Source organism: Planococcus citri, chromosome 5 (genome assembly GCF_950023065.1).
Source record: "Planococcus citri chromosome 5, ihPlaCitr1.1, whole genome shotgun sequence".
NCBI lineage: Eukaryota > Metazoa > Arthropoda > Insecta > Hemiptera > Pseudococcidae > Planococcus > Planococcus citri.
In genome coordinates this window covers 5,349,777-5,371,711 of record NC_088681.1, presented here as the reverse complement: position 1 = coordinate 5,371,711, position 21,935 = coordinate 5,349,777, and the positions used below count along the sequence as shown (strand labels likewise).

Below are 21,935 nucleotides of genomic sequence, written 5' to 3'. Positions count from 1 at the left end.
CTGGATTTCCCTTAACCCTTAAAGACCCAGGCTAATCCTGAGATGTTGGGTGAAAATGCTTTCAATTTCCTGAATTAGATCATCACAAGCATCACTTTAACCCACAGTTTGCCCCCCAGCCCCTTAAAGCCGTCTCGTAAAAGCCGTACCAATTTATTTAATTTTCCTTGAAAACCGAGAAAGCAAAAACCCCAATGAGGTCAATCATGGAACTGAATGATATAGTATCATTAGGTGTACTGAATGAGTGAAAGCATATCCCCAAAGAACACCCCACCCCTTTTTGGGGGGCAAATTTTCAAAAAAGTTGGGATAAAAAAATTGGACCCATGCTCCATTTTTGGATAAACATATTGATGGTAGACCCTTCACAAAATGAAATCATGAAAGGTGTGAAAATGGTGGACCAGAGCGATTTTTTGAAAATTTGATTCTTGTCTCGATAAAAACCTGAAAAAACAGAGCATGAATACGCAAAGTACATAATATGGGAAATATTATCAAGTAGGCTTGAAATGACAGAAACAAGAATTGAAAGGTACACAGATGCTTTTAACAGCACATAAGTTCAGATAATCTACAATCCACCCATCAAATCTGTTTATCACTCCGTGGATATTCTTTCTCGATATTTGTCACCAAATAGTTACATCCTACAAAGGTTAGCAGTACAATTGTTTTTCTGCAGAAATATCGAAATAGGTTTATCTACCACTTTGAAAAGCTTTACACAGTCAAATTGCAGCACTCCCTGGCATTTCATAATGTTCAAGCATTCATGAAGAAGTCACTATCCCTTCTCGACCATAGATAATGTAGTTCTACATCATGAAAATTGCACGAGCAGAAGTCGTCGTTTACAATCATGAGATTGTGTCTAGCTTATGACTACAGGATTCAGGGGATTTGAGATTCAGTAAAAAGCTTTCAACTGTTGTTCAACCACAACTCTGAACTTTTGAATGTTTTGAGAAATTCCTGCTGAAGTTGATATTCTTTCTCGGTATTTGTCAACGAATAGTTACATCTCACAAAAGGTTAGTGGTACGATTGTTTTTCTGCAGAAGTATCGAAATAGGCTTATCTACCACTTTGAAAAGCTTTACACTGTCAAATTGCAGCTGTCTCTGGCATTTCATAATGTTGAAGCATTCATGAAGAAGTCACTATCCCTCCTCAATCATTGATAGTGAAGTTCTACATCTTGAAAATTGCTTGAGCAGAATTCGTTGTTTCCAATCATGATATTTCATGATGTTGAACTACACTATCAATGATCGAGGAGGGATAGTGACTTCTTCATGAATGCTTCAACATTATGAAATGCCAGAGACAGCTGCAATTTGACAGTGTAAAGCTTTTCAAAGTGGTAGATAAGCCTATTTCGATATTTCTGCAGAAAAACAATCGTACTGCTAACCTTTGTAGGATGTAACTATTTGGTGACAAATATCGAGAAAGAATATCCACGGAGTGATAAACAGATTTGATGGGTGGATTGTAGATTATCTGAACTTATGTGCTGTTCAAAGCATCTGTGTTCCTTTCAATTCTTGTTTTTGTCATTTCAAGCCTACTTGATAATATTTCCCATATTATGTACTTTGCGTATTCATGCTCTGTTTTTTCGGGTTTTTATCCAGACAAGCGAATCAAATTTTCAAAAAATCGCTCTGGTCCACCATTTTCACACCTTTCATGATTTCATTTTGTGAAGGGTCTACCATCAATATGTTTATCCAAAAATGGAGCATGGGTCCAATTTTTTTATCCTAACTTTTTTGAAAATTTGCCCCCCAAAAAGGGGTGGGGTGTTCTTTGGGGATATGCTTTCACTCATTCAGTACACCTAATGATACTATATCATTCAGTTCCATGATTGACCTCATTGCAGTTTTTGCTCTCTCGGTTTTCAAGGAAAATTGAATAAATCGGTACAGCTTTTACGAGACGGCTTTAAGGGTCTGAGGGGCAAACTGTGGGTTAAAGTGATGCTTGTGATGATCTAATTCAGGAAATTGAAAGCATTTTCACACAACATCTCAGGATTAGCCTGGGTCTTTAAGGGTTAAAATGATTCGATAATGATTTAATTTGGTTTCTTTATGGTTCGTACCTGGAATTTTCACATTTCACTTTTACTTTCATTGGACTTTGCATTTGGGTCATTCCACGTCAATTGGACCAAGAAGGGGTGGGGGGTTCGGCGATTTTTTTGAAATTTTTCCTGTGGAAAGACCTTCCGAAGGGATGACCAATGGCGCAAATCGCAGCCGTCTAGCCCATTTTTAAAGGCAGCCAGGGGGTGTCAAAGTTTTCAGTGAACCTAAAATATCCTCCATTTCAGCAGTGGATTACTCGATAACCGCGATACCTACCAAAATGGAACTTTTTCCCATAGTTAGGGGTTTTGAAAGGCTTTTTGGTGATATCATAAAAATCAGTGTTGCCACTTTTTTTCGTACAAAAAATTAGCTCAAAAAGTTTCGAAACGTAGTTTTCATATTGTTCCGACTCTCAAAAATTCTGAAAAAAATATATTATGGACAACTTTTCATGCTGAACAACATATTAAAAAATTGGGATGGTAACACGTTACAAAGTTGATTTAAAAAAATTTAAAGTTTGCGAAAAAATGCAATTTTTTGATTTAAAAGATGAAAAAAAGTTTTGATAGGTGAAGTTGACCCGTGTGACCTCTATTTTTACGTATCTGTTGAAAAAGTTGAAAAAACACTTTCACTCGATGAAATGAACTCCTCACAAAAAATCAAAATTCAAAAAATAGACGAATTTTCATTTTTTCTTATGAGTGTGACTTTTATCAACTTTTTCATGGAATGCGTCAAAAAGAGGTCAAAATAAGACAACTGAATAAATTTGAACTTTTTTTAATGTTTGGAATTGAAAATATAATTTTTTCGAATTTTGATTTTTTTGTGATGAATTAATTTTAATTTTTTTAGCTTTTTGAACTTTGAAAATCAAATTTAAAAAAGGTTCCACGTATACTACTGAAGAGCTGTTTCTCAATTTCAATTTTTGCGCTTCCTTCCCCCCCCCTCCTTGTTGGATTTCACGAGAAAAGAATTCCTTTTTTCTAGATTTCCCTTAAAGCACCAACATTTTCGATTGAAAAAAATTACAAAAATTCACTTCAATTTTCATTTTTACACCAGAATTCTTCAAAATAATAATTCCCTTCTCAAGAAAAAACTACTCCTGGTCAGTGGTCTTCTAATCTATGTTAATTTATAATACTTTTTATATGGAGCCCCCTGCCCTTCTCAAAGTTGAAAACAATCAAGAAAAATAAAAAATTAAAGTTTGCAAAAATGAAAAAAATATGTACCATAAAAAATTGCTAGTAGTAAAGGCGTGAACTCGCACCCAGCTTTTTTGGTACCTCTGCACCCAGTACCTATAAACCCAGTTAGTATAGGGTTATATGGAACGTGTTTCGCGAGGCGGGATGCGGGGAGGAGGGATGGTCCGCGTGCAGGTAGTTTGCAGGTACGATGCGTGTTATCTGTTCTAGCCCTCCCACCCCTGCAGGCACCGACAACGGGTATTTCCTATATGTGGAGTGCGGGAACCCCCTACCAATACACTTGTCGCATTCGTTTTCTGCACTATGTGTGTATGTATTCGAGCGTTGAAAATCAGTATGTTTGGCTTATGCGATATGCACGATTTTTTTTGGGGGGTAGGTACGTACGTGTATATAAATAGGTAGGTACCTATACTTTTTTTTCCTCGGACGTGGGTAGGAACAACACAGTGAGTTTCAATTTTGCTTTGGGAAGTAAAATTGGAACTTTTGCATAACCTTAACCTATAAAGGGTGGAGGGTACTGGAACACAAGTGGAAGGACCCGTAACCCCCCCCCTTCCCCCAATCATTCCTTTTAATTTGATAAGTAGGTTTTAATTATTTATTCATTTAATTCGTTTGTTTAATGGGTATACATTAGTGTTTGAACATAATATAAGTAGGTACCTACCTATAAAAAAGAATACAGTGAAAATTTTCCATCATTGATAAGAAGTGTATCGTTTAGTGAAGTTGTTTTTTTTCAAAACTGAGTTATGGATATCGAATGGAAACACCCCTTTTCTGCAATTGTAGCAGGACCTTCAGGGTGTGGTAAAACCCAGTTTGTAATAAAATTTTTAAAGTACTTAGATGTAATATGTGATACAAAATTTCATGAAATTATATGGTGTTATGCTGAGTGGCAACCTTGGTATTCGGAACATCCTGAGATTCATTTTGAAGAAGGCTTACCAAATGCTGCGTTTCCAGATAATAAACCTCGTTTAGTAATTATTGACGATTTAATGCGTGAAGCGGATAACAAAGTGGTTGATTTGTTCACAAAAGGATGTCACCATAAGAATATAAGTGTGTTTTACATAACGCAGAACCTTTTTCATCAGGGTAAAGGACAACGTGATATTTCTCTCAATGCTCACTACATTGTATACTTTAAGAATCCTAGAGATAAGGCACAAATCCAACATCTAGCTAGGCAAATAAGTCCAGAGGACCCAAGATTTTTACAAGAAGCCTATAATGATGCCACATCTCAACCTCATGGATATCTGTTACTGGATTTGAAACAAAGTACCCCAGATGAAATTCGGTATCGTACCAACATTTTCCCATCTGATAAAGGCTGCTATGCTTATGTTCGCAGGAAATGAATAAATACTTTTGTTTTCTTAATAAAAAAGTCAGTTTTGCAAAATGTCTCTTAATGTGAAGAACAACATTGAGCTCCTTAAGGCTCTACCCAAAGTAAATAGTACGCAACGTGTGAATATATTGAAAAATGCGGATGTAAAATTAATTAATGCCATTTGTGAGTGTGCATTGAATACTTTAAAAGGAACAGTACCATTAAGTTCACATCAGAAGAAGAATTTAGCTCGTTACAAGCGGTTATTGCGTATGCTTGTTCAAAGAAGAGCATCGTGGAAACATAAGAGAAAGCAATTGGTTCAAACTGGGAAAGGGGTATTCTTACCAATCCTTCTTGGAGCAGCCTTGAACACTTTATTGAATTATATTACATCACATTAAAATGGATTCTAAAATCAAGAAAATGATGTTGGTACCAGCGGATGCTTGGAATGCCGAGCGTTTAATTAATCATGTACCACCAGCTCCTCCTCCTGTCCATACTGTACCTACTTATACAAACGATCCAGTAATAGCCGGCCCAGCCAAACTCACTATTCATGAGTTGGAAAAAGAAATGTCCAGAGTATTGAGTGATAACCAGCTAGATGATCGAGATAAGTGGAATATGTACTATCAGACTCTTCAAAAATATTTCCATAGGACTAATAATGTTAGAAAACCTTTGGTTTTACCAATTGTGGACCGTGCAGATGTTGAAAAGGCAAATATATCCAGAGCAATTATACCATCCCGCCAACACCCTGACTTTGAGAAATCATTACAAGATGGTACAAGAAGTTTATCTGAACATCATATTTTGGCACCATTACCCAAAACATTTAGACAGAAGGCTATAAGATTTCTTAACTGGATAAGGGATACTAATGTAATAACATGGGATGATGCTGGTACCGTGTATGTTCATGGAGAAAGAATACCTAGATCTAACATTGCAGACCTGGTGAGTGATTTTATGCGCAATAGAACAACAGTTGGACCTGCTAACGGATGGTATGCTTTTGGACATGCGTTGAAAAATTTGAATGTACCTAGAGACTTTATAGGAAACACATTTAGGTGGAAAGCTTTATCACAAGTTGCACCCATTTATGAAGAAGAAGACTTTGAAGGTGTGGAGCTAGTTGATAAATATTCACCACTTTTAAAACCTATGACTCGTGCCAGTAAACAACAGGCAATATTAGAAAGTAATCGTTTAATGAAGAAAAGACATTCTTGGTTAACTTTTAAGTAAACATGGACAGCATAAATGAAGATAAAAATCTAAAAATCTTGGAAAACTTGTATTATAACAAAGCTGAAGCAACATCCTTTTCTGGAGCAGCTCCTTTGGTGAAACGTGTAAAAAATGAAATACATTCTCAAAGAGTAAATGATTGGCTAAGAGGACAAGACACATATACATTATTCAAGCCAGCACTAAGAACATGTAAAAGGAATTGCTACATAACTAATAATATTAATGATCTTTGGCAAGCTGATCTGGTTGATTTACAAAATTTAAGTAAAAATAATGACGGTATGAAGTACCTGTTGACAGTGATCGATGTGTTCAGTAAAAAAGCTTATGTGGAGCCATTAAAAACTAAATCATCAACAGATATCATTTCAGCATTTGGAAAAATTATCAGTTCTCAAAAACCCCGTGATTTACAAACAGATAAAGGTAGTGAATTCATTGCCCAAAATGTACAAAAATTTTTCAAGGATAACAACATCAACCATTACACTACACAAAACCCAGATGTAAAAGCAGCAGTAATTGAACGCTTCAACAGAACCCTGAAAACAAAGATGTGGCGGTATTTACACTATATGAACACCCAACGTTACATTGATGTATTGCAAGACTTGGTAAATGGTTACAATAATTCCTATCATCGCACCATTCGTATGTCACCAAATAGTGTAAGTGAGAATAATATTTTACAAGTTTACAAAAATACCTATGGTAACATGGATTTACTGGATAAGACTATTTATAAGAAGCCAAAACTTCAAGTAAATGACTATGTAAGATTACGCAAAGAAAAGGGAACATTTGAAAAAGGATATGAAACTAATTTTACAGAAGAAGTTTTCAAAGTAAAGAGAGTGATAGGACATGTATTACCTGTGTATGAAGTTGAAGATTTAAATGGGGAAGTGCTTGAAGGTAAATTTTACGAAGCAGAGTTGCAAAAAATTAATTTTGATCTGAATGTTGATTTTAAAATAGATAAAATACTGCGCACTAAAGGTAAAGGGACCAGTAAACAATTGCTTGTTAAGTGGAGAGGTTATCCGGACTCGTTCAATTCTTGGATTTCTGAAAAAGATTTGGTAGATGTTTGAAGTTGAAAATATTTTAAAATGTTTAACAGTTCTTTTTATATTACCTTACCGAGCAATGCTTCGATGAAACTGTATCCTGAAAATACTTTGGCATCTTACACCAACAAACTTGCAAACAGAATTACATTGAAAGAAGATGACTGGGAAGTAGCATTGGTAGAGATTCAATACCCTGCTGTGTTCACTAATATTAAAAGTAAAGATATTTGGATGAAAATTGAACATGAAGTAAAAGATGATTCCTCTACTACTGTGATCAATGTTGCTGATGGTATTTATGACAACATCGAAAGTCTTCTACTGCTTTTAAATGAAAAATTGAAAGGTCCACCATCTATGGGTTTTGAATTTGATTACTTCAGCATAACAAACAGAGTAAAATTAGAGATTTCAGCAGCAAGATTGACAGAAATTCATTCCATTCTTCTTAGCCCCCTTCTGGCAATAGTTTTAGGGTTTGCATTACCAGAGGAATTGGAAAATTCAGTCACATTCACATTATACACAGTTTTAGTTAAGGAAATGAGTTCCAGTGCAATTTTACATGACCAGATTGAAGAGAGTTTAGCAGACTCTAGAACCTCATCACTTGCAGTACAATCCCCTTTCCCTCCTAGCTTACAGTTTGATGTTCCTCCACATATGTACATTTACAGTGATGTTGTAGCACCTAACTTTATTGGTGATACTTTGGCGCCTTTGCTAAGAATTGTCAAAACTGGAGAAGTTGGAAAAAATATTAGTCACACATTCACAGAACCTTACTATATACCAGTATTGAAGCGAGATTTTGAAACAGTTGAAGTAAATATAAGGAAGGACAGTGGCGAACTTGTTCCATTCTTGTGTGGGAAGTTGAACGTGCGGCTGCATTTTAGACGAAATGGCTCGTTATCGCAGAAATCCAACTAATGTTTTTGATGAGTATTACGAGTTACAAGCTGGTGGCAATGGTATGGCATACTTTCAAGGCTCTCCTTATCAAAGGGGGCATGGCATCGGTAGTTTTCTTGGTGGACTTTTTAGAGGCGCTTTACCATTGCTTAAATCTGGTGCAAGAGCTGTTGGAAAAGAATTATTACAGTGTGGTATTAATGTTCTTGATGATCTACCTGAGGCAACGTTGAAAGATTCAGTCAATACCCGCACTGGTAAGGCTGTTCAAAAAGGATACCAATTGAAGCAAATCTATGAAGTGTGGTCATACAAGAGTACACAGTATGATAAAAACACCAAAAAAGGTGGATTATTTTCTGAATACATAGATTTATTCTCTACCATAAAGCAGAAATCGTCGGGATACCCGCCCAATGTAAGAACAGACGAGGATAAGAAGAAGTTTGTAAAGGAATTATATGACAGGGAGGGTATAACTCTTAAAGTGGATGAAATCCAGTCTAACCCGGGACTGCGATCACTAAGTAAACTGTGCCTGAATAGGTGAGCTTCTATTTTTTTTCTTATCAATAGGTTAAGCGTATTCAAGTAGAGAATTCAAATACTTATCTCGTTTTTTTTCTGTTTCACAGTTTATGGGGAAAGTTTGGCCAGCGTAATAATGTGGGCTCAACAACAATTATAGACTCCCAAGCCACCTTGTTTCAATACTTGGAGGACCCATCTAAAGAGATTTCAAGCATCATGTTTATGCCAGGTAGAGATGGAAACGATATTGCCTACGTAAATTGGAAAGTGATTGAAGAATGCGCGGAAGATTCCAACTTCATAAATCCTATAATATGTGCACATGTAACTGCTGAGGCACGTCTGGTGTTATATGAGTACCTGGAAAAGTTGGGTAATCGCGTGTTATACTGTGACACTGACTCCATAATTTACACCGAGTTACCACATGACCTTAAAATTGAAACTGGACCATTCCTTGGTCAAATGGGAGATGAGCTGGCTACAGAATATGGCGAGGGGGCCTATATAACTGAGTTTATATGTGGTATGTTTTTTTTCTCCATTATTATTGCTCTTATTAATTGTTTACAATCAATAAATTAACTGTTCTTTTGGTGTATGTATGTGTTTCAGGTGGACCAAAGAATTATGGATATTGCGTCAAAACAGCGAAAAATGAATATAAATATGTTGTTAAGATTCGAGGGATCACATTAAATCATCAAGTCTCCAAATCATTAAATTTTGAAAATATGAAAGAATTTATCCTGAACCCTCCTCCAAATCCTGTACAGGTAAAATATGAAAATAAAATTCAACGAAAAAGGCCGTTCATGGTAATAAACTACGAAGCAACTAAAAAATATGGAGAAGTTTCATCCAAGAGACGAAAAGTGGGACTACGTACTCTACCTTACGGATACATTGACCCAGATATTGATATGGATGATCAAGATTAAAAGTTATGTCAATATTTTTTTTTTTTCAATACACTACTGCTCCTCTTTTTTTTTTTTAATACTCTGTATTTTTGTAATTAGGTATAGTTAGGTACTATTACTTGGTTCATATAAGTACTCTTACCTTATACATACGTTTTTTTTTCTTCTTTGCATTAATCTGTACATACTCATACTTTGTATTATTACTATTATTATTTTTTTCTTCTTCTTTTTCTATGGTAATATAGAAAAATATATGTTCTTTTAAACAAATGAAATCATTTTTTTTTCGTGAATTAGTACAGGTAATGAAAAATATTTTTATTGCTTAAGAATTTTTTTTGAATAATTTCCTTCTGAATCAGAAACCGCCTAGGGTCTTTCAAGTTATTTTGATACCTCTGCACATAACCAGCCAAAGTACATTTTAAAAAAAAAATGGAATAATTTTTGAAAATTCTCTATTTTTTAGTCTAAATCCCTTTCAAAAAAAAAACATCCTTCTCTCTCTAAAAAAAACAACGTACTTTTCATTACATAAAGACCCGCAGCAAAATTGAAAAAAAAAAACAAAAAAATAATAAATAGAAAAAATTTTCTGTTTTTTTGATCAAATAATTTCTCTTTTCAAGAAATTACTTTCCTCAGTTTTCCGAGCAAAATTAATCTTTATTATTATTATCCTCGTAAAAGTTCTAAAACAGAAGTAGGCAATTTTCAAAAAAAATCATGATTTTTTTTTGCTTTACCCCCCCCCCTACCCGACCCGTTTTGGTAAAAAATGGCCCAGTCCCATAAGATAATTTTTGAGATTCTACGACGTCCTAAACCATTACCATAAAAATCCAAGACCACTTTTAGGGTTCTACCATGCAGTTGAAAATTCGCCAATCGCCAATTTTTGTGTAAATTTGTGCTTTTAAAATGCTTACTTCTGAAATATTTCGCATGCTTAAATCGGGCCAAAGCATGGAAAGAAATAATTTTTGAAACGGGGGAAATATTTTAGAGCGCAGTTCTGTCGAATGTCACTCGAGATCCAACACGAGTTGGGAATTAATTCAAACATTTTTTATCTTTTGGGAATTCAACTCACCAAACCCAAAATTTTCATAGAATTTTTTCTTTCGATAAAATGGGGGTTTAAATATTTAAAAATTCGCCACAAGAAAAATCAAAAACATTTTTTCACGAGTACCTATCAAAATAAGAGCCATCTTACAGAATCGCCATTTCAAAAATTCAAAAATTCTGAGTGAACTGAATCAACTTTTCTAAGAGGTAAAAAAAACCTACGCATAAAAAAAAACTAAAAAATAAGGGGTTGTCTTGATTTTGACATTTGTACAGCATTTCCATGTTTAATAAATCCCAATTACCTACCTAACTACTCTAGAATGTTCTCGTACTAATCCCAAGTTGGCCTGCCTGAATTTCCTAACCTCTTCATTACTTCCCAAACACCACAACAAAAAAAACTGATCAAAGGAAGAATCATTAATCGCTGTCCTGAAAGGATACGAACACATACATTGCCTCAGATAATCAATTACACGCGTCTTCATCTCGTGCATCATTTGTTCCGATGAAAGAAATGTTTGAAAAAATTTTATAAATTCGTTCGACATGCTCATTAATACAAGAAAAAGCCATCGTGATAAATTTTCTGGATTCATAAGAGACAACAACAGTTGATTTTTGAAATTTGTAGCAAGATCAACGTTATTATAAGCATCGCAGATGAACTCGTTGAATTAAGTATGTAGTGTGACTAAGATGATGAGACTGGAAAACAGATCTTCCATCGAGAAAATTTGACCGTAGCAACTGCTGCTTGGAAAGTTTCGCTGTATCTTCATTAAGGTAACAAAAATTCACAAAATTATTCAATTCTTCAAAATTAGGTTCCTTTATCAACTTGACAAAGAGATTCTGTACGTGTTGGCTTGTTACCATGACTTTCTGTTTGAACTGGATAATTGTATCAGCGTTCTCAAAATACATTTCCATTATTTGTTGCAAATCATATGCACTTTTGCCAAGGATCAAATGATGCCAAGAGTTGGTTCAAAATGAGCTTCTCGTTTCGAAAGTTGCACTCCTCAGAACTACCAATAGGACCTCCAACGAAGTGTTCATGAAATTTTCAAGACGATAGGAATTGAACAGATGTAATTGGGTTGATATTTGGTTAATCGCCGATTGTTTCAAATCACTTGGAGCATTGTACCATATCTTACAACATAGCCATAACCTTTGTAGATCATGATTCTCCACACTTTTGTGGCGCGTACCTACACTCCATTTCTAACATACCCACGACTAGGGCGATAAAATTTCGCTTGTTTATTTTGTTTCTCATGCTCATCCATGTTCGAAGTATGATCCTTTCATCAGCATATCGATTTTTCAACAAATCACAGATCAGATAACAGCCTTTCCCATCGAAAAAATGAATTTAACTGGTGCTTGTGGAACTTTGGAAAAAAAATGAATCTAACAAATGTATCTCCATCACGCTCTTGGAGTTTCCCAGCGTTTCGAAATTGGTCTTGGTAGGGTATCCGATTCCAAAAATATTCCACTGATGGCCCATTACAAGGCATGCGATTACTGAACATTAATTCATCGACAGTCCCAGTCTGTAGGGTTATCCTATGTAGTTCATTTCTAAGATGGCAAATCCAATAATTGAGGGTATTCACGAAAATTAATATTATTCAAACCTATCTTCTTGCGTATAGATGGCAAAATTTGTCTGATATCGTCTTCGAAAAAATACGTACACGCTATTTTAAATTTCTCGTAAAGTATAGGTACCTACCTATTTATATACACGTGCGTGCCTACCCAAAAAAAAATTCGTGCATAAGCCAAATATACTGATTTTCAACGCTCGAATACATACACACATAGTGTAGAAAACGAACGCAACGAGTGTATAGGTATTGGGTTCCAAGGTACAGGGCAGTGAATGCATCGGACGCACTCCACGTAGGTATGTATACAAAATACCCATTGCCGGTGGTGGTAGCGGTGGGAGGGGTAGAACAGATAACACGCATCGTATACCTGCAAACTACCTGTACGCGGACCATCCCTCCTCCCCGCATCCCGCCTCGCGAAACACGTTCCATATAACCCTATACTAACTGGGTTTATAGGTACTGGGTGCAGAGGTACCAAAAAAGCTGGGTGCGAGTTCACGCCTTTACTACTATTGCTTTCAAAACATTTTTTGAAAATGGGAACCAATGATGACGATTTGAGGAACTTGAGAAAAAAGCCGATTTAAAAAAATTCAAAGTTTGCGAAAAAATGCGATTTTTTGATTTAAAACATGAAAAAAGTTTTGATCGGCGAAGTTGACCCTTTTGACCCCTACTTTTACGTAGGTATCTGTTGAAAAATTTAAAAAAACACTTTCACTCGATGAAATGAACTTCTCACAAAAGAAATCAAAATTCGAAAAGATTCAAAAAATGAACGAGTTTTTATTTTTTTGTGTGAGTGTACTTTTTATCAACTTTTTCATGAAATACGTTACTGAATAAATTTAAACTTTTTTTGATGTTTGAAATTGAAAATTGAATTTTTTCGAATTTGATTTTTTTGTGAAGCTTTGTTCATTTCATCGAGTGAAAGGGGGTTTTCAACTTTTTCAACAGATACGTAAAAATAGGGGTCAAATGGGTCAACTTCACCTATCAAAACATTTTTTCATCTTTTAAATCAAAAAATCGCATTTTTTCGCAAACTTTGAATTTTTTTAAATCGACCTTGGAACATGGTACCATCCCAATTTTTTAATTATGTTGTTTAGCATGAAAAGTTGTCCATAATTTATTTTTTTCAAAATTTTTGAGAGTTGGAACGATACGAAAACTACGTTTCAAAACTTTTTGAGCTAATTTTTTGTACGAAAAAAAGTGGCAATACTGATTTTTATGATATCACCAAAAAGCCTTTCAAAAACCCTAACTATGGGAAAACGTTCCATTTTGGTAGGTATCGCGGTTATCGAGTAATTCACTGCTGAAATGGATGATATTTTAGGTTCACTGAAAACTTTGACACCCCCTGGCTGCCTTTAAAAATGGGCTAGAGGGCTGCGATATGCGCCATTGGTCATCCCTTCGGAAGGTCTTTCCACAGGAGAAATTTCAAAAAAATCGCCGAACCCCCCTCCATCACTTCTTGGTCCAATTGACGTGGAATGACCCCCCCCCTCCCCACCTTACCATATCCAAGAAAAGAAACTTCCAAAATTTGTAAAATCAGCCCGAAATGTATGGTCTTTTCACAGGACATCCTGTAGATTGCACCCTAATACATAAATCCGTACTTCAACAACACCCCCCCCCCCCGCCTTAACTTATTTAAAATCGCTCATACCCTCGAATCAAAACCAGTAGGGGGTGTCCAAAAATTCGGGCATTATGCAAAAGCAGTACGAAAGTATAACTTATGACGATGTTTCAGTAAGGGATGAAGGAGGGGGGAGAGGTAGAATCGAAATTTATTCAGCTCGAAGCAGTTTTTCAAGGTAGCCCAAAGCATTTTTCTGGTGAATCAAAAAATGAAAAACAGTGGGACTTTTCGATAATTTTGGTCAAAATTACCGGTGATTTTTTTTCAAAATGTTTTAATAAGATGTGAAGGGGGGATGGGTCAAGTCCAACTATTCAAATCAGAGATTTTTCAGCCCACAGTCCAAAGCAGCAGGACTTTTTGGCGGTTTTTGAGAAAAATGTGGATTTTTATGACAGGATTTTAAAAAAATCAATGATTTGAATAGGAGGATGAGAGGGAGGATCCCACCAACATTTTCTGTTTTTCAAAAAGTCAGCACAGAATAATACGTGTGAGACACTCAGAATTTCCAATTTAAAAAAAAAATGAAAATAAATATGAAGAATTTCTGATGAAGTTCGATTGAAAAAAATGCAAAAATAACAAGACTTTTTTGGCAATTCTGATGAAAAAAAATGAATTTTTTGGTGCATTTTGGAAATTGAAATTTCTGCGAGACAAAGTTGATAATTTTGATGACTTTTCTGATTTTTTTCTAAGTGAAGACTTCAGATTTTTTGGCAACTTTGGCAAACAAGTTGGAATTCTACTTTGAAATTTTGTCCAAAAGAAGTCTTCTGTGTAATTTTGGCAAATCACGACTTTTTTGCAACTTTGGCAACGAAAATGGAATTTAAAAAAATTTCGGTAGAGTAAGTCTTGTTTTATAATTTCAGTTAAAAGAAGTTTTTTAGTCATATTAACAAAAAAGGAAGTTTTGTTAATTTGACAGATTATTTTTAATTTTGACAAGGACTTTTTTTTGAAAATTTACGAGTAGGTGGAAAAAATAAATCTTTTTGTGATTTTGACGAAAAAATTGGCCTGAAAGAGACATTCGTGTTTGGTAAAATGTTTTTTTTTTTCTTGCAAATCTTGACAATTGCAATTTCTGCAAACAAAGTTTGCAACTTTGGCAAGAAAAGACTTTTTTGTGATTTAAAAAAAAAGTGTTTTTTTTTGTAATTTTGACACCAAAAAAAAAACATTTTGGAATTCTGAGGGTATAGATCTGGTTTTTTGATTTTTACAAAAATAACTCGAAAAGAATTTCTTGAAGATTTTAACGAAGGAATGCTTGTGTTTAATTTCGGGCAAAACAGGGCCTCTTCGCAATTCTGGCAAAAAGGACCTTTTTTTGACGAAAAAGTAAATGGTAATTTTTTTAAAAAAAGAACCCAACTTGTGTAACTTAAATTTTTTTTGGAATTATTTTGAGCAAAAAAGAGGTTTTTTCAAAATTTAGGTCGATAGGGGACTTTTGGATAGTTTTTGAGAAAACTGATTTTTTTTGAAACTTTATTTTGACAATTATTGCAATTTTGGCGAAACAGCTAAGAATCGTTTTAAAATTTTGCCAATTGCAATTTCTGTAAAAAAAAAGAAGAAGAAGAAAGAATTCTACAGTTTTGGAAAAAATTAAGACTTTTTGACACTTCTGTCAAACCGGGATGTCGATAGAGAGGGGGCAAAGAGGGCAGTTTGCCCCAAGCCCACGCTTTCTGAGGGGGCCCGACAAAAGAAGGGTTCAGAAAAGTAAGGTTAGTGTCTTTTTCAGGACATTTGTGAAGTTATAAATATTATTTCGGGTTCATTTGTGTACACTCTTAGTTACAATTTGCTTGATTTAGTCATTTTGAAAATTATTTTTATTCGTTTTCTAATGTTTTTGTTTCATTTTGTTACGATTACAGGCCTCAGATTATAAATGCCGCTTTGCAATATGATGGCCATGCAGCACCGGAAGAATAAGCGTGGCCTGCAGCAACTATCGGACGCCCAAAAGCTCGAAGCGATTACCAAAGTGCAAAAAGGCGAAACGAAAGCGGCCGTTGCCCGAGAATTCGGCGTCCCCGAGTCTACCTTGAGAGGATGGTGCAAGAAAGCCAAACTGAACGGACATTGTCACTCGGTTATGAATAAATCGCTTCAAGTTACGTCCACAATGTCGCCAGTCTTGTTAACGTCAGAGGTAAGCACTAAGCCGAGAGTTATAGTACATGTTAATCGCCCCAAAGGGTATACCGACCTAGCTTCTGATACCACGACGACGTATAAAACACAGATCCGATATACCTACGAGTTACGAGTATGTAGGTGTCGTAGGTAGTTTTTAATGTAGGATTACGTTACAAAGATATACCGAAAGCGTCATTTCGTGCGTATTTTCTCCTTTCTTTTTTTCTAACATTTTTTCCTTTTTCTATTTTATCGAATTATTTTTTTTTCACGAGGAAAGAAAATGAAAAGGAAAAGGGTTCTTTCTTTATTTTTTTCTCTTTTTAAGGAAGGATTCAACGACGACGTAGATACTCCCACTCGCTCGAATTTATATATCGAGATACAACGAATTATCTACTAAGAGAAAGGACCAGCAGTATGATAAAATGTCAAGTATATGTGAGTTTTTGAAATGGGTTGAAAATATTATCGAGTATATTCGTTCCTTATGTTGGTTGTTCCTGATTCGGTGACTCCACTTTTTTCCCGAAAATTGCTCAAGACCATGCCTTTTGCTGGAATTGTCAGCATCTTGCATTCTGCCAAAAATTAAGAAGTCGTACTTACTTTTTACAAAAATCGCCCAGAAAATTGCAAAAAATTCTCAATTTTTTTTGTTGCTAAAAACAGTCATAAATATTTACCTTTTAGTTTTTCACCTAAAATGTTGAGAAATAATCCAACTTTTTTTTTTTTTGCTAGAGATTGGGTTCATTTTTGGTCAAGAATTTCCAAAAAGACTTGCCTTTTTCAAAAATTGTCTAGTCTGAAAGGTGAACCCCTATCTTTTTTTTCGCCGAAAGTTGGAAAAGAACAACCGAAAAAAAACGTGAAATAACCCAGCAAAGAGGTCTCAAAACTTTTCAACACATTTTTAAAAATGTTCAAAAATTTTTAAAAGTTGAACTTTTGAAAAAAAGGTTTCAGAAGTATTGTAAAACAATTGGTCTAGAACGTTTCACTTCAAAGTATAGTTTTTTTGGTGGGTGGAGGGGGAATAGAGGTGGGAACCTTACTAGTCATCTGAAAAAATGACGAACAAAATTTTTGAAAACTCGATTGACCCCTCCCCCCTCGCTCTCTTTAAAAGTGTCTTGAAAAATGAATATTATGTTGTTGTTGTTTTTTTTTTTTGTATCCTCCGCTGTTCACAATTCTGAGGAAAAATGATGAAATATTTTCATCAAATATATTTTTAGGAATCAATTTTTTATTGTATTTTTCATTTTTACAAGTGGTGGGGGGGGGAATCTAAAGTCATGACCCTTTATCACTTGTCAAAATTTCAAGTGCTAAAGTGCCTTTTTCGATTTTTGGTGAATTTTTGACAATCAGCCAAAAATGAGAAAAAAAATCAAAATTTTACCAAATTGACCGAGAAAGCTGAAATTTGGGATATACCCTATTTTCGACATGTCAAATCAATTGGAAACGGTTTCAACCCGTTTTGAGCAGTTCTGGAGCCTCCAGCAGATTTTTGAAACTCGAAATTCCCACAAAATTCCATCAAATTGGAGTTGTAAAGCTGAAATTTATTCTAAAAACTAAATTCAATACGCTACGAAGTAGTGCAGGTGAATTTCAAGTCGTTTTGGAGCCTTTAGCGACTTTTTGAAAATTCCTGAAGCCTCTAGCAGATTTTTGAAACTTTAAATTTTCACAAAATTTCATCAAAATGGAGATGGAAAGCTGAAATTTACTCTACACTCAAATTTTAACACCCTCTGAAGATGACTTCAGGTGAGTTCAAGTCATTTTAGAGCCTCCAGCGACTTTTTTGAAAATTACTGGAGCCTCCAGTAGATTTTTGAAACTTGAAATTTCCCCACAATCTCATAAAACTGAGATGGAGAGTCGAAATTCATTCTGCAAACTAATTTCAATACGCTACGAAGTTGACTGCTGGTGGATTTCAAGTCGCTTTGGAGCCTCCAGGGACTTTTTGAACGGTTGCATGGCGTTTTACTGGAAAATTGAAATTTCCTAAAAGTAGGTGGAAGCTTCAAAACCATTTGAAACCACCATGTAGTCTGCGAAGTAAACAGCTTGCCAACTCCATTTGATAAATTAAAAGTTTGGGGAAATTTCAAGTTTCAAAAATCTACTGGAGGCTCCAGTAATTTTCAAAAAAGTCGCTGGAGGCTCTAAAATGACTTTAACCCACCTGAAGTCGTCTTCAGAGGGTGTTAAAATTAGAGTGTAGAGTAAATTTCAGCTTTCCATCTCCATTTGATGAAATTTTGGGGAAATTTAAAGTTTCAAAAATCTGCTGGAGGCTTTAGGAATTTTCAAAAAGTTGCTGGAGGCTCCAAAACGACTTGAAATTCACCTGCAGTACTTCGTAGCGTATTGAATGTATTTTTTAAAATAAATTTTAGCTTTAGAACTCCAATTTGATGGAATTTTGTGGGAATTTCGAATTTCAAAAATCTGCTGGAGGCTCCAGAACGCTCAAAACGGGTTGAAACCGTTTTCAATTGATTTGGCATGTCGAAAATAGGGTACATCCCAAATTTCAGCTTTCTCGGTCCATTTGGTAAAATTTTGATTTTTTCCCTCATTTTTGGCCTAAATTCGATTTTCAAAAATTCACTAAAAATCGAAAAACGCACTTTAGCACTTGAAATTTTGACAGATGAATAATTTTTGCATGATCTTTCGATCTACCTTTGTAAGGTTTGAAAAATATCATGCAAGTAAGTCCTATGTTGAAAGTTGAAACGCAAAATCTGCGATTTCGGTTGACCTGTCAATCAAAATGGCCGCCATTTTGTAAGTAAGCCCAACTTTTTTCTGGGGCAAGAATGCTTTGAAATGTTTCTTAGGATGTCCCCTTTAAGAAAAAAGTTGTCCCGGAGGATCGGCGGGGGGGGGGGGGTGCAATTACTCCTATTGTCATATCGCACCTCGGGAGTAATAAGGTCACATCTCAAAAAAGTGAAATTTTTAAAGGAGAGTGATTTTCTTTTTTTTGAAAACTTGATTCATTATTTTTATCAACTTATAATTAATTGTGAGGAATGAATAGCACCTCATTTTAAAGATCTGGTATCCTACCTTCATTTAGCATAAGAACACATTGAAAAATAAAATCTTAAAGAGGATATATTTCAGTGTTTGGAAAACATTTTGAGTTAGAACCTTTCATTAAAGTTGATGTGGAGGCGAAAGGAAGCGTCCAAAAAAATTTCATTTTAACAAAGTTGTAGAGAATTAAATTTCCAATCGACATAATGTCGTTAGTTTTTTTCTAGAGTGCTTAGTTTTTGAGTTTTTCTCAAACAACTAAAATTTCGTGATATGTGCAAATTCATTTTTCTGAAAAGTGATCAATTTAAAAAAATTTTTCCATTTGGTACAAACCAATAAAAAATGCACTCTTTGTGACTATTTCTAACTGACAAACATTCAAAACAATCAAAACTGTTTGTTAACACTTTGCATGTACAAAATTTGCTCAAAAAAGGTGGAGTTTTTTGAGATGTCACCTTATAACTCCAAACAACTTGCAATGTTGTTGGGATTTTGAGTTAGGTCATTTGGGTTTTTTACATGATCTAGGTAATGTACCCAACTCAAAGTGTTATTTTTGGTTGAGGGGGGTCATACAAGCCCCAAAAATGCAAAAACATCAAAATCAATTTTTTTTGAGATGTGACCTTATTACTCCCGAGGTGCGATATGCCGGACTATAAGGAATCCTCTATCACACCCTCACCAACCTCAAGCGAATTCGATCAATTACGAATTCCACCTCCTAACCCCTTTGGTAATTGTCAGTTATTTTCGATGAAAAATTTGCAACGAAATGGCCATCTTTCTAGAGCAGTTTTTCGTTGTGCACATTCTGTTGGACACGGTTGCCAATGTCATGCCGGATCCACAGTCCACACATACGAGTACACCTTTACTTACGAGTATTGGACTATGGGTGCGTGTATGTGACCGGATGTCGCTGTCGCGGCGCGTAACGGCGTGGCGACGACGACTATACGATGGTGGACGGTGCCTTCGACCGGTTTATAGCCTTCGAGTGAAATTCAAGCAGAGTAGCGACGCGGTGGCCGTATAATTTCTCGTATAGGTACTTCTGGCTTCTGGCCTGACAGGCTAAAAACGCTGGCTGGCTTCGACAACACCGTCACCGTCACCGTCATCATCGCGATCCCGATCCCGATCCGGTGCTCGACAGATGGGCGAAATCGCCAACTGAGACCACTCTTCTCGCCTCCTTCGCTGTGTGTCACGCCGTAGTAGTAATAATAACAATAATAATGATAATGATAATAACAACGAGGAGAACGGTGGCTATGACGATGGCGATGGCGCTGGCAACTCATACCCATTTATCACCATCATGCTAGCCTACTCCAACTAGTCATGATGAGGTATCGCGGATAGGATACCTCTCTGGTTCACGTTCACGTACCTTTTTTTCTTTTTCTTATAGCATATATGGTATGCCATGCTAGAGCCCACCGACCACCGACCTGGGACCAATATGTACGAAGAGTCTCTTTGCACCACCGACCCCGACCGCAGCTCCACTTCTCGCTCTACGTATATTTTTTTTCTTCTCTCCAATTCCGAACGACGATACGATGATATTTATCGTTCGCCCATCGACGGACGGATATCCCGCCGCCGCTGCCGACGGCCATAGGCACCGCCATACCATCACCGCGACCACCATCACATAAACTTGCAAGTCGTACTCATGAGTATTATGCCGGTCGATTAATGCACGTACGAGTAGGTACACGAATATGCCAGAGTACCATACGACGACAGCAGGAAGGCCCCGTCGCGCCAACGGCCCAGCGGCCAGCAGCATTTCAATTCGCGAAAAAACCGGGTTTGGCTGTTTGGTGTTTACTGTCCAGTGTCCACGGCCATGTCCATCGCTGTCTATCTCTCTCGCCCTCTTTCTCTTACCCTATCATAATTATCGTAGAATGGACAGCATTCAGCTCAGCACTCGACAGAATGGATTTGTCAACAGTCCTAGCACAACAAGGTTATATGGTTCTACTTTTTTCTCACTCGGAAGGAGCTGACTGACATTTTTATGGACCATAATATGGATGTGATTGGCTCGTCTCGTCTTTAAAAATCAACAGGTTGCGTGGTTCGTCTATTCGATGAATTGGAAAACTTTTTGCAAACTTTGAAGATGAATACATTAATCTTCGGGTGGACTTTTTAGTCGTTACAGGAGGCTGAGCCATCAATGACCATAAAAACAGTAATTTTGAAAAACGAGATTTTTTGCCACTTTTTGATCCTTTGGAATTGTGAAAATCGTATTATGGATGAAATTCTACGTTCGTATAAAATAATGAATTAGGCCAGTTTGATCGGTATTATCGTAAAAAGTGTTGGTTTTCGGGATATTTTCACCTGCTGAACACGAATCTAGCGTTAGTGTTTTGTGAAAGGAATTCTTAATGCTGAAAAAATGCTGTATAGTTGATAAGTTATTTTTGCAATTCGCAATCTTTCGAAGTTCAAGTGCTTCGTAGAGAACTAAAAGTGATCTTGAATTTCGGTGGAGGGGGAGGGAGGAGATTGAAGGACTACATAACTTACATAAGCTACGCTTCCTACAAAATGGCGAAAGATAAGTTCTTGTCCGGGAGCCCACTTGAGGATAAATTGCACCCCCCTACCGATCCTCCGGGACAACTTTTTTCTTAAAGGGAGAGTCCTAAGGAACATTTCTAGCCCTTGTACTCAGAAAAAAGTGGCCCTACTTACAAAATGGCGGCCATTTTGTTGTTTTTTGGAAAATTGAAATTTCCAAAAAGTAGCTGGAAACTTCAAAACCATTTAAACCCATTTGAAACCACCATGTAGTCGACTTCATATCGTATTGAAATTAGTTTGCGAAGTAAATTTCAGCTTACCAACTCCATTTGATAAAATGTTACGGGAATTTCAAGTTTCAAAAATCTACTGGAGGCTCCAATAAT

General features: G+C 36.0%; 2 protein-coding genes across 2 annotated transcripts in view; both read left to right on the top strand.

The window, feature by feature from the left end:
* Positions 1 to 21,935, top strand: part of LOC135848001 (putative uncharacterized protein DDB_G0272516) — a 74,131-nt gene that overhangs the window by 41,124 nt on the left and 11,072 nt on the right. The window contains exon 2 of the mRNA XM_065367766.1: positions 15,657 to 15,934. Coding sequence (XP_065223838.1) covers positions 15,671 to 15,934 — 264 coding nt within the window. The 5' untranslated portion in view covers positions 15,657 to 15,670. The remainder of the gene's footprint in view (positions 1 to 15,656; positions 15,935 to 21,935) is intronic.
* On the top strand, positions 7,021 to 9,568 carry LOC135848277 (uncharacterized). The gene is made up of 3 exons (XM_065368156.1): positions 7,021 to 8,482; positions 8,572 to 8,993; positions 9,083 to 9,568. Exons 1-3 carry the CDS (start codon positions 7,926 to 7,928, stop codon positions 9,406 to 9,408), a joined length of 1,305 nt encoding a protein of 434 aa, XP_065224228.1. The 5' UTR covers positions 7,021 to 7,925; the 3' UTR covers positions 9,409 to 9,568.